At 39.9% G+C, this 12,355-nt stretch overlaps 1 protein-coding gene across 1 annotated transcript in view; it reads right to left on the bottom strand.

Annotated features, from left to right (window-relative positions):
• Col5a2 (collagen type V alpha 2 chain) overlaps positions 1-12,355 on the bottom strand; it is a 128,665-nt gene that overhangs the window by 49,285 nt on the left and 67,025 nt on the right. Inside the window, exons 3-9 of the mRNA XM_005366389.2 lie at positions 12,112-12,125; positions 10,511-10,543; positions 9,478-9,510; positions 8,484-8,537; positions 5,206-5,316; positions 3,223-3,300; positions 231-275 (exon numbers count right to left, since the gene is read on the bottom strand). Of these exons, the coding sequence (XP_005366446.1) occupies positions 231-275; positions 3,223-3,300; positions 5,206-5,316; positions 8,484-8,537; positions 9,478-9,510; positions 10,511-10,543; positions 12,112-12,125 (368 nt within the window). The remainder of the gene's footprint in view (positions 1-230; positions 276-3,222; positions 3,301-5,205; positions 5,317-8,483; positions 8,538-9,477; positions 9,511-10,510; positions 10,544-12,111; positions 12,126-12,355) is intronic.

Genomic DNA, 12,355 nt, shown 5'->3' with positions numbered 1-12,355 from the left:
CACACACACACACATGTTATCAAGAAACTTTGAAAAAGAAAGCTGCCCATGCTTCTAAGTGGGTGAGGATTGTTTGGTAGATGCCATTCCAAGTGATAATTACACAGTTTAATGTTCTACCCCAAGAAGCCATGAAACGTGAACCTTATTTGTGCTCTTTCTTTATGTTGTATTTGTGCTCTTTCTTTATGTTGTAGTATATAATTTCATTGTAAAAAAAAAATACTTACTTGCTGTCCTTGTAAACCTTGAGGTCCCCTTGGGCCAACAGGACCCTTCAAAACAAGTGAGAAGAAAAGTTAGTTCATATTCAAGTCGCATTATATTTATTTTTAGAGTTATTAATTTTATTGTATGTGCATGAGTGGTTTGCTCATGTGTATCCAGGCACACCATATATGTGCCTGGTGTTCTGGGATGTCATAAGAGGGTATTATATCCTCTGGATCTGGAGTTGTGAACCACCAAGAGGGTGCTAAGAATCAAACCTGGGTTCTTGGCAAGAATAGCTGCTCTTAATAGTTGAGCGACCTCTTCAGTTCCACAGCTTATGCTTTTAAAATGGTGAATGTGTCTTAGAATCTGGGAAGTGACAATTTACTAGAGGGTCATACTGACATGACCTTGGATTTGCTTTTCTGGGAGGCAGATGCACTCAGGGCGATTAAATTTGACTGACGTGTGTGATGATTTCACTGTGTAACCTCTTTGCCATAAACATGCCTGTGCACACCCAGTGTTTTTATGACAAGGGCCCACAGATGAGCAAGTGGGAGATTCTGATAAAGCAAAGCATCTGAAGAGGGAAAATGTTGGCACCCACACAGTCCTTACAGATAGCCCGTGTGATGTTTCCGCTCTAGGGAGGGCTGGCTTAAATACCAAGCTAAGTCAACAGTTTATGAAACCAGCAGTACCGGCCAGATCATTTTCAATGTCAGTTTAAATTATCGGGGAATTGGGTTTTCTGGAACATTTCTTTCTTTCACAACACATATTAAAAGCATAAGCACAGGCTTCTCTCATCTAAACATGAAGTGATTCCCCTGAAGCAAAGGGGAGGCAGTGAGAAGTGAAAACTTCGGGAGGTTTTTAACTCCATATGAGAAAAATGAAACTTCATGTCAAACCTTATAAATAAAATCAGTTTAGCTAAAATAAATCTCAATCGAGTAAATGCTGCTGAATTCAGTTTATTTCATTCTATGTTTTAGCTACTAAGGAGAAAAAGCACCTTTAAAAATAAGAAATTTGAAAAATGGCCACTTTGGGAGACAGAGACAATGCCTCGGAAAGGAGAAGAGTGGGAAATTCAAGAAGGAATATCAAATTGTGTGCATGTATAAAAACAACATAAGGAAACTCATTATTATGTACAATCACTATAAGTTAAGAAAACATTCATTTTAATTAAAATTTTAAATTAAAGGACTTTAAAAATAAACACAGTTTGATAAGATAGTGGTAGGAATATGAATGTAATTTAAATTTAAATATATAAAACAACAGATATCTCAGAAAACTATCACAAAACAAGCAGTCAACAGTGATTTAGAGGACATGCAAATCATGTTTGAGATAGCCTAAAGCTGGCCTTAAAGATGGGTGGAGGGCTGGATATCTATGAGGTGTGACTTTATTTTGCATTGTCTGAGATTTCATTAACATGGACCGGTTTTGAATTATTAAGTTCAAAAGGCATTGAAGAATTGGTGTGAAGAGTGTTAGTTCCCACTGTGTGTCTGGAATCCTTCATATCGCCAAGTTAAGAATCAGTCCAAGAAGCTGGAAAATTCACAGGGCCAAAGACGAAAGAGGAATAGCCAGGGAAGCAGAGCTGCTGGACTATGGATGTCCAGTCAAAGGATACTAGGTCAGTAGGAACTCAGAAAGATGGAAATGAGTCAGCATTTGTTTGAGAAGTCAGGACCACAAGGGGTACACCCATACACTGAGACAATGGGGATGTTCTATCGGGAATTCACCAAGGCCAGCTGGCCTGAGTATGAAAAAGCATGGGATAAAACCGGACTTGCTGACCATAGCGGACAATGAGGACTACTGAGAACTCAAGAACAATGGCAATGGGTTTTTGATCCTACTGCACGTACTGGCTTTGGGGGAGCCTAGGCAGTTTGGATGCTCAACTTACTAAACCTGGATGGAGGTGGGCGGTCCTTGGACTTCCCACAGGTCAGGGAACCCTGATTACTCTTCAAGCTGATGAGGGAGAGGGACTTGATGGGGGAGGGGGAGGGAAATGGGAGGCAGTGGCAGGGAGGAGGCAGAAATCCTTAATAAATAAATAAATTTAAAAAATAAATAAATAAATAACACGAAAAAAAAAAGAAGTCAAACAAGTCAGGGTTTCAAATCGACACTATAAAAATAATAAATACAATTTTACTATAAAGAAATAGTCTCTTTGATGGTAGTCAAGTCCTCTTCCTTAAGTGCGAAATGAAATATGCAGACAGACATTGATTGATGCTCACAAATAGTACATAAGGGTATGACTGGAACATTCCTGGACTTTCAACTCACACACGGCAGGACTTGCAAAATAAACTAAATGTCTTGATAAGTGTGTTCTAAAATATTCTAATTTTATTTATGTTAATAAAATGTGTGTATGTATGTGTGCATATGTATGTGAACGTTTATGTGTGTGTTTGTATGTGTGTATGTATATGCTTATGTTAATGTGTGCATATGTGTGCATGTGTGTGTGTGTGTTTGTGTATGTAGGTGTATATGAGCATTTGTATGTGTTTCTGTGTATGTTGTGCTTCTGTGTGTATGTGTATATGAGCATCTGTATGTGTTTCTGTGTATTTTGTGCTTCTGTGTGTATGTGTATAGATGTTTGTGTGTGCATATATGTGTGTGTCGGTGTAGGTGTGTATGAGTGTGCGTTTGTGTTTCTGTGAATGCATGTGCTTCCGTGTCTGTTAGTGTGTGCATCTGTGTGTGTTTCTCACTGTGTGTGTGTGTGTGTGTGTGTGTATACTTGAGTGTCACGGTGCACACGTGAAAGACATAAGAGTCTAGTCTCTCCTACCGTATGTTTCTTGGGGGTTGATCTCAGATCAGCAGGCTTGGCAGCTGTCGCCTTCACCAGCTGAGTCCCCTCATTTGCTTACAATTGTATCTAACTCACTCAAGCTCCCCCATTTAGAAGTTTCTTTCAACTAATACTTGACCAGTAAACTGTGTGCTTACCACAGAGCCAGGCATGAGTCCCACTTGACTCCCAAGTCCGGATTTTTCATCCAGTCCAGCCATCTGCGCTGAAAAGGGCTGTGAAAGGTAGGCGTTGACATTATTTACACTGTAAAAGATGTGTATCGGCCGGGCGGTGGTGGCGCACGCCTTTAATCCCAGCACTCGGGAGGCAGAGGCAGGCGGATCTCTGTGAGTTCAAGACCAGCCTGGTCTACAAGAGCTAGTTCCAGGACAGGCTCCAAAGCTACAGAGAAAGCCTGTCTTAAAAAATCACAAAAAAAAAAATCAAAAGATGTGTATCTCCACACTTCTAACGGTGAGTTGTACACACTCTGCTTTCTCTATTAGACTCTTGTAAGCGCCGTTCTGAATATTTGACTTTAATACGCGGCAAAGAATTCAAGCTGCTTTTTGGTGCGCGCGCGTTTGATGGACTGTTCTTCCCCCAGCGAGTTTTCTCCATATGTTATTTCAGAAAACCTGCTGCAACCAGGCACACGAATCTTGACAGGTTCTCAGCTGCCTGCCACGGATCTGATGTCTTCATCTGGCTCTCTCCCACCCGGAACATGCTTGGAACAGAGCAAAGCTTAAAGGATGTACTTTAAATATTTATCCTAAAGATGCCAGATTCCATTTCAGAATATTTTAACTAGATGGGGTTTTTTATTGACGCATGGAAAGTAACCTAAGAGTTGCTTTTCTGTAAGTTGACAAAATTGTTATAATCCTTTCAGTAAATCTCTGATTATTGAAGAAGTGGAAATCATTTTACTTATTCTCTGGTATCTTTAAAATATTCTGGCAATTTAACTGACTAAAACTATTCATCTATCTCATCAGCTTTATTAATTAATTTATTAATTTTAGTGGGAAATAAGTATGTTGTTCAACATATAAGCAGACTGTTCCTTCTTTCATTAGTTGGTAAGCAAATGCATGAACAGTTGCAATATACTATAGTCTTCACACTCTTCAGGTGGCTTTTCCTATGCAGTAAACCCCGAGTGCCATCTGCAGCAACCAAGAGTTCAACGGGGCAGACAAATTTATTTGATTAAAGAAGAAAATTAAAATATAAGAAATACATTTAATGCTACTATGGCTTGATATAGCTTCCCCAACACACCCTAATGCCTTGGGTTAAAACCTTGGTCCCCAGGGCAATGTTCACAGGTGGAGTATTGGGAAGTAACTGGACCATGGAACTTCCCAATGAATTCACTCACCAGTGGAGTCATAAGTCAAAAGCATGGGTTCGGAGGAAGTAGAAACATTCATGAGATCTAGCTGCATGAAACTATCCAAGTCACTGCAAACATGCTCTGGGGAACTTTATCTTATCCCAAACTCTTCCTTTATTTGTCATCTTTCTAGCCATGCAGAAGGGGAATGTTTGCTCTCTCAATGTTAGGCCATGATGCTCTACCCCACACAGGCCCAGAAACAGGGGAGCCAGCAGCCATGGATGGAAACTTCTCACACTGTGAACCAATCATCTTTCCTGTAAACTGTTTCTCACCAGCATCTGTCATGGTGACAGAAATGTCTGCCCCAAGAGTCTGTACAACCTCGTGTTCTTTCCATCACCACAAATATGGCATCCTCTCTTGGGAGGATGCAGGTTTAGTTTTGGGAGCCTGGGGAACAGCAGGACAGAGAGGTGTGTTCTTCAGTTCATTGTATGAGCATTGCAGTGTTCTCTCAGCACCCCCAGAAAAAAAGCGAGGGTTTTGGGGTCTGGAACTACCACTGGAGAGCAAATAATTTGATGCAAACTTTGAGAAAAGGATGCTTTGGATTTTCCAGCAATTCCTTTTGGATTTATAAGTTTCACTGGTGTTCCCAGTAGATCTGCGTTCATGCCACAGGTTCAGAGTAAAGTATCAACTTCTGAACGGATACAGTCTGACACCATCAGGCTGAATTCACGATTTGTGAATCACCTAACTGTTACACTAACCAGAGCACACAACTCACCCTGCTCATTCCATCAGGCCCTGGGTGAGAGGGATGTCCGGGAGGCCCTGGGGCACCGGGTTGACCGGGAACACCTGGCTCTCCATCAATTCCCTGAGGACCACGAGGACCCTAGGAAAGAAAACCACTGGACGTTAGAACCACATTCAAATAGGTGCTCAATAGGAAGCTAAATGCACAGACTTCGAGAAGGCAACCATGGTCATTATAACAGACAATCTAAACACTGTCAATTTCCCCACTGCTCAGGGCTTCTGTCACTGAGACACAGTCTTGGTAAGAATTTTATTTGATGTGTTAAATCTTAGAATGATTCAAAAATCATGTCACCTCAGCAGCAGTCTAGAATGAGGTTTATTTGATGAGATTTTTTTGCTTACATATATTTAATAAACAGTTTCTAAATGTATCTGTCTGGTATTACAGTTACCTGTGAATGTGCCTGCTTGTCCTGTTTTTCACCCTATCTTCTCCTAAAATGCAAAGGCCCTGGATAGAGTTTGTGGGTCTATTTCATCTTCTAATTATATGAGGCTTGCAGAACTTCTGGTACACAGTGGACACTCAATACTGTGGATAACATTTGCACACTTCACTCTACTTTAAGTCTGGCACGTCTCATTTTCCTGCCCACCCAAGCGGTCAGCCAGACGAATGAGACATGAGAGGCCAGTTCTCAGACAAGTGAACAATGACCCTTCCCGCCAAGCCCCACCCTTTCCCTAACCCACATTCTGAGGGCAACTTGGGGAAGAGCCACGTCCTCAGGTCTGGAAAAGCTCCGTTTCCCAGCTTCATCATTCCCGTCAGGCTCGCGCGCGCGCGCGCGCGCGCGCGCGCGTGTGTGTGTGTGTGTGTGTGTGTGTGTGTGTGCACACGCGCATACGCCTAAAAATCTTAAGCTCTCATAGGAGAGGAACAAAGAAGTCACAAGATAATTTGAATTTTATCAGTGTATATGGGGAACGAGTAAGGTGGTAAGTTGGTGTTTAATAGTAAAAAAGCTTCTAATTCTTAGCCAAGAGAGTAGCTCTACCTGGCCCACAGTCAGCAACTCAAATGTAAACCCACAATGCAGCCCAGAAGGCTGGAGAAGCTGAAGAAGCTGATTAATCGTAATTTGCTGAACTCAAACATCCATATTTTTCTGGAGTTGGCCAAATAACACTTATGTCTTTGAACTGAGAGAAAAAAAATAGCCTAAAAAAATCCAACGCATGATTTCTTAGAAAAAAAAACATTCTTATATTTGAAAAAAATCAGTCCCCTTCTTGCCCCTCGCCCACTGGCAAGTCAATACTCTCTCTAGTGCATTATCAGGTTTATTTCCGCTGTCGTCTTTGCCCCCAGATCACAAAGTGTGGCAGGTACCTCTGCTCCAGAACACACAGTAGCCTTTAGCTTAGTCAGAGTGCTTTTCCCCACAAAAGCCAACTGCTCAGTACAAACTATTATTATAAACAGAAACTTAAAACAGAAACAAAATGCTTACTCCCCAAACGTTTCCAAAATAAACAGAAAATTCTATTTGCTTTATGTATGAATACAAAGCGATCTGGTTAACAGGAATTCTCGAGATTGTTACTGTATTCGCTGGTTAAGCCTGATCGGATACCAAGGAAGGTCTGGCCTGAAGAGATCCTACATTTTTGTTGACGTCCAATTTCTTCTGTATTTTCCTGGAATTCTCTCTAAATATCGCTTGTATGTGTTAGTCTATCAGAACTTGAAAATTAAGTAAATGAACTCTTGCGAAAATTTTCTAAGACGAAGTGAATGCGAACAATTTAAGGACAATAAGAATACAATGTAGACGGTTTAGTGACTAAAAACTAAAAATGAGCTAGAATTGGGAATCCATTCAAATGTATATTTTCAGTTAAACTTAATCACATCATTTGTGTGTTAAAGTAAGTAAATGTTCTGTTTCATCCTTTTCTCTCATCCCCCAGAAGACACTCGGGCAGCACGCTGCATAAAAGTACTTGCAGACGGCCACCACTAGGTGGCGAACTTTCAACGTCCACATGAAGAAAACAGCGGACACTCTTCAATCACTTTTCCCTGCTTGTCATTTTTAGTCTGTGGTGACACCTGGAGCGCTAAACGCATTGAAACCACTAATACCAGCGAAGTAGCTCAATAGATCAGCAAAGAAGAGCGCACGAGAGGATGAGAACATGCAATTTAGTCCCCTGATGTGGCCACAGCTGGTTTGGGCACTACCATCCACCTGTATGCAATCCACCCACACTGCCAGCTCGATTCTAGAAGCCTTAGCGCTTCGTCCTCCGTTTGGTTTAATGTGTGGATGCTTTTAAAGAAAACTAGGCTGTAAGATTTCAGAACGATCTGACCTACAATAGATTCCACTCCTACTTATACGTCCAGAGTCACGTGTTGCCTCCTTGCTCACCTATTCCTTCCATGTATATCCCCACAAATGCATATTTGGATACTTAAAATTCCATTGAAAATTAAGTTTTAGTAGCTGCAGTTTAGAGATAAAAATTAAACAACACAAATGTTTTCCTGACCAAAATAAGGGGTAATGAGAGCAACAAAAACGTAATCCAGTTTCTCAAAATATGAAACATCTTAGATTTTATGGTGGGTGTAAGAAAGCATACACTTAAGAAGAGAAGAATATACTTCGTATGGAAGTAAATAATGAGATAACTAGGTTCTACAATGCGTATGTGACATCGTGCTTTAGATCATGGACACACAACTTTTAGTTATAACTCATCCCCTTTGTTAGAAGTGTTAATTTCTTCCAGTTATTAGATCTCTGTAACATCTACACCAGGTAAAAGAAAGAATTCTTCTTAGGAAATAAATCTTATCCACCAACAGTTTCTTTTTCCCCTCTCCACAGAGGGGAAATTTCCACAGCATCCATAAAAAACCAGAGTGCAGGTGTTTTACCTTAAATTAATATTCTTGGCATCGTTCTCTCTTGAATGACAACTTCTGAACGCGGCATGATGTATTAACCTTGTTTCTATAATCAGTGTGTCGGTAATTTGACTTTATAAAATCTAAGTGATTGCAGTTGTGTTATCTGTCTAGTAAGGAGTGGCTAATCACTTTCATGCAATAATTTTCTCTACATTTGGAGAACTGTAAGTTCATTTCGTGATTGGAATTCTTTGTGGCGTTTAGTGGAAATGGCAGAGCAAAAGTATCTCTGGTATCCTCCCTGCATTCAAAGGAAAAGTGCAAACCAGCACATTGGACAAACATTTGGGGGATGGGGGAAACAGTCGCCAACTTACAGGTCTTCCTTTGGGGCCTCGGTCTCCTCTTGGTCCTTGTGATCCTGGAGGGCCCTAAAATGCAAAGTATGGTTATGGATATAAACACTTAAGAATTTTTAAAGAAGGTAATCGATAAAAGAATGTTGAAAAAGACACATCACTTTTCCAGTTTAGTGCAGTTGAAGACTGAACAGCAAAGCTTGAGAGAGTGAATGTTCTATAAACCAAAGGGCTGAGTGTTTCAGGGGTGAAGTTCAAAGAGCTGCACAGTCTTGGGCACCACATAAAGGCACTACGGAACTGAACGTATTGGCATAGCTAGCAATTGCAAATTAAGCATCATTTTCACAAGCTGGCTGCAATTTAAATCTTTGGCCAATAAATTCGAGGTACAAAAGCTTAAGAGTTCATGTCTGAAGACTCATGGAAAAGTGTCAACCTAAATTATCAGTTATCTGGTAGAATATGTGAGTTCAGATTGGCACACAATGCTCCAGACCACTCACCACTGGGCTCTCTGCTGCTGGCAGCTTACTGTTGCTTCATGTACATTCAAACAATGATGGATTATTGTTTTTATGGTACACATACATGCATACATTTATATGCTCAAAATTTCTCGAATTCTAAGTGCCGCAGTTGCTGCCTTACTAGAAACATTTATTTAAAAATTGTTATTTGTTTCAACCAACAATCTTGCTTCTGTTGTTTTATTTAATTTTTTTATTAAGATGTTTTCCCATAAAGCAAAGAAAACCATCGCACAAATCACAATCCCAGAGAAGCCAGACAACAAAGAGGACCCTAAGAGAGATACACATAGATTTAATCTACATGGGAAGTAGAAAAAGACAAGATCTCCCCAGTAAATTGGGAGCATGGGGAGGGTTGAAGGAGGGGAGGGGAGAGGCAAGGAGCGGAGCAGCGAAAAATTTAGAGCTCAATAAAATCAGTAAAAAAAAAAAAAATAGATGCTCAGTATTCACAACAAATACTGGAGGAAAACACTTACTGCAGGTCCCGGACGACCGCGTATGCCCGTTACCTAAACACCAAACAAGAAAATTATGAAGATAAAGCTTACAGAGACTTGGAAAATTCAACAGTCTAATGAATAAGAACAAAAGCTCGGTGGAATCTTTTTAAGGATGTGCCCAACTAGTTGTACTTCCTCTGACTTCTGAGTTAAAATATCACCTGTTTGGAACTTTAGTACAGAAATATAGTGTTTGCATGGAAATTGATACATTTTATTGATACAATAAATTCACATTGATACAATACATTCACATTGAAGACAGAGGCTCTAAGCTAAATCTTCACTCTCAGGGCAGCTAAGTGACCTTGAACTAACTGCTTGTTCTCTCTATAATAATTTTCTTTAAATGGAAATTTATATGTAGACTGAAACGCATAATGGTGTCTGTGAAACAATCTCACTCACGGAATTATGTGGCATGAAAAAGTTAGTCAAATATTTAGAATCTAAGACACATCAAATATGAAAAGGGGAAACTATAAGAAATGCATACTTTTGGGTAAATTGAGAAAATAGGGTTTTCTACCTTATTACTATTACTCTAGGTAGTACCTATTGCTACCTAATAATTACTGAGTGTAATCTTTTCGCTTAACAGATCAATGAAAGCTGCTATAAAATCTATGGTTTGAAATGATAGCAATTTTGTCATATCCATGGCGTAGCTTCTGGTCACCACAAGGATAATGATGTCCTGAGAATTCTGAATTAATGTGGAATTTTGATCAGGATCAGGAATGACACACTTCCAAAAGTGCGGAACACCATTATATACAATTTAATACACTTAATACTATAAGAATATGATTTTTTTGTGAATATAAAATTTAATGTTACAAAGCATACGTATTATATCTAATACTGTATTCTGCCTTGTGCATGTTTTATTAAACTTTTTCAATATAAATTAACTTTCTTTTTGAATGGAAACAATAATATACAACTTCTATAGTTATGCTTGAAAATAGTACAGATATTGTTTTATGGATAAATAATATACACTTACAACAGGCACGAGTCCTGGTTCTCCTTTTTGTCCCTAGAAAGATTTTTTTTTAAAAAAAAGAAAAAAAAACCAATTAATAAAATATAAATTATTTGGAGCAATAACATGTCGCACTAGTCTAGAGAAATACTGGGAATGTAGATAAGATGCTAGCAATGCGAACGAAGTTGATGTCATGATCAAGGCATTTGGTCAGACATTCTTTGTGAAGACAATGAGACGAAGACCATGAAAGAAATGGAGCACATGAAATGGGAAGGAAGTAAACCTTTGCTTTACTTCATTTTTCCTAACCCCAGTAGCAGAGAGCTGATTAGAATAAGAAAGAGTCAGGGAGAAAGAAGTAAAGACAGAGACTCAATGGGACATCTCCCCATAGAGGAAAACCACAGAAGAAACCCAGAGAGCCGTGCGTTTGAGTTTCCCATACGTCCAAAGTGGCAGGGTATTGTCATCGACAGAAACCATTCTTGCCCCTCCCCTCGTGTTCCTTCCATAGACTTCACGGCGCACATCAAAAGTTACAGATGCTTGCCTCTCATCAGAAGAGGAAGCACGGTTGTTCTAGCCTGTGCTTCTCAGTCTCTGAGGGAAACGTTGGAAAAAAGTCAATTGCATAGCAAGAGACTGCCATGTCAATTTATGAACGTCAGTGAAGGAGCAACAAGGAAACTAGACACCAATAAAAATCTAGGTCACCAAATCGTATACTCCAAAGGGGAAGATCTAATTATATCTTTCCAATATTACCTCACACATGGAAAACTGGTGAAGCTTTAAAACTGATCATTTCAATGATCATCATGACAGACTCAGTAGCAGGGCATACAATACAGCGATCACATCGGTCGATCTGAGTCTGGAGCAGGTGATGCATTAGAGTAGGAACGTGGTCCTAGAGCAGAGGTAGTTACTAGGGAAACAGTTATGACTACTGCTGTCCTCACAGACAAGAAGGTCTTCTCCAGGAAAATACCTTCTTCAGGTAAGGTCCTGAAGGTGAAGGAGGGGGAAGAGGGCAAGCAGTATGCTTTGGGAAAAAAAATTAATTTATTTTGGATCAATTAATTATCCTCCGATGAAGAGACCAATTCGTTAGAGTAGAACACCCCTCGCTTTCTCTCCTTCCCCTTCCTCCTTCTTCCTTCCTGTCTTTCCTCCTTCCTTTTCCTTGATTTTCCCCTGACCACAAATGTACGTCAAGTTCCTAAGGCACATGAACTATTTACTGAGTACAATGAATAATAAAAGGATGGAAACAGCAGAACGTGATCCAAAACTCCTAATGTGGTTCACAACTTTCCGACAGGAACGGGCAGTTGACTAAAACTAGCTCAGTGGTCGAAGGCTTGCCCAGTATATGGAAAGCCCCGACTCTGCCATGCTGAACACAGAGAAGACAAAGGAACTGCAGAACCAGTAGGTTAGCGGCCTCTGTAACTCTCGGCAGTCAAGGAACTGTATCCATTCAGTCTCCGTGTATTTCAGGTTACCTTACACTCCACTCCAAGCTTCCAGACATTTCAAAGAACAGTTCTGTGTGGATTGTCTCAGAAAGAGCTTTGCATTGCGGAAAAGAAACAATACAAAGTAAAACTCACCTTCCTTCCTCTACCTACAAAAAGAAAAGAATAAACATATCACTTTACGGAGCAATGACTATGAAAAACACGCAGCATATATGCTTTCAATAGTTTATTTCTTATAGATTTCAACACAGACAGGTTATCTCTGCACGAATATGGCAGAGTGCAAAAACTGCTTTGAATTCTAACAAAGGACATTGCACATATATTGGGATTATGCTCATGTGACCATAATTTTCTTCACAACATTTACGGTGAT

The sequence above is a fragment of the Microtus ochrogaster genome, unplaced genomic scaffold, assembly GCF_000317375.1.
Source record: "Microtus ochrogaster isolate Prairie Vole_2 unplaced genomic scaffold, MicOch1.0 UNK8, whole genome shotgun sequence".
Lineage (NCBI taxonomy): Eukaryota > Metazoa > Chordata > Mammalia > Rodentia > Cricetidae > Microtus > Microtus ochrogaster.
Note: the sequence above shows the minus strand (reverse complement) of the source record. Positions and strands in the feature narration are given on the sequence as shown.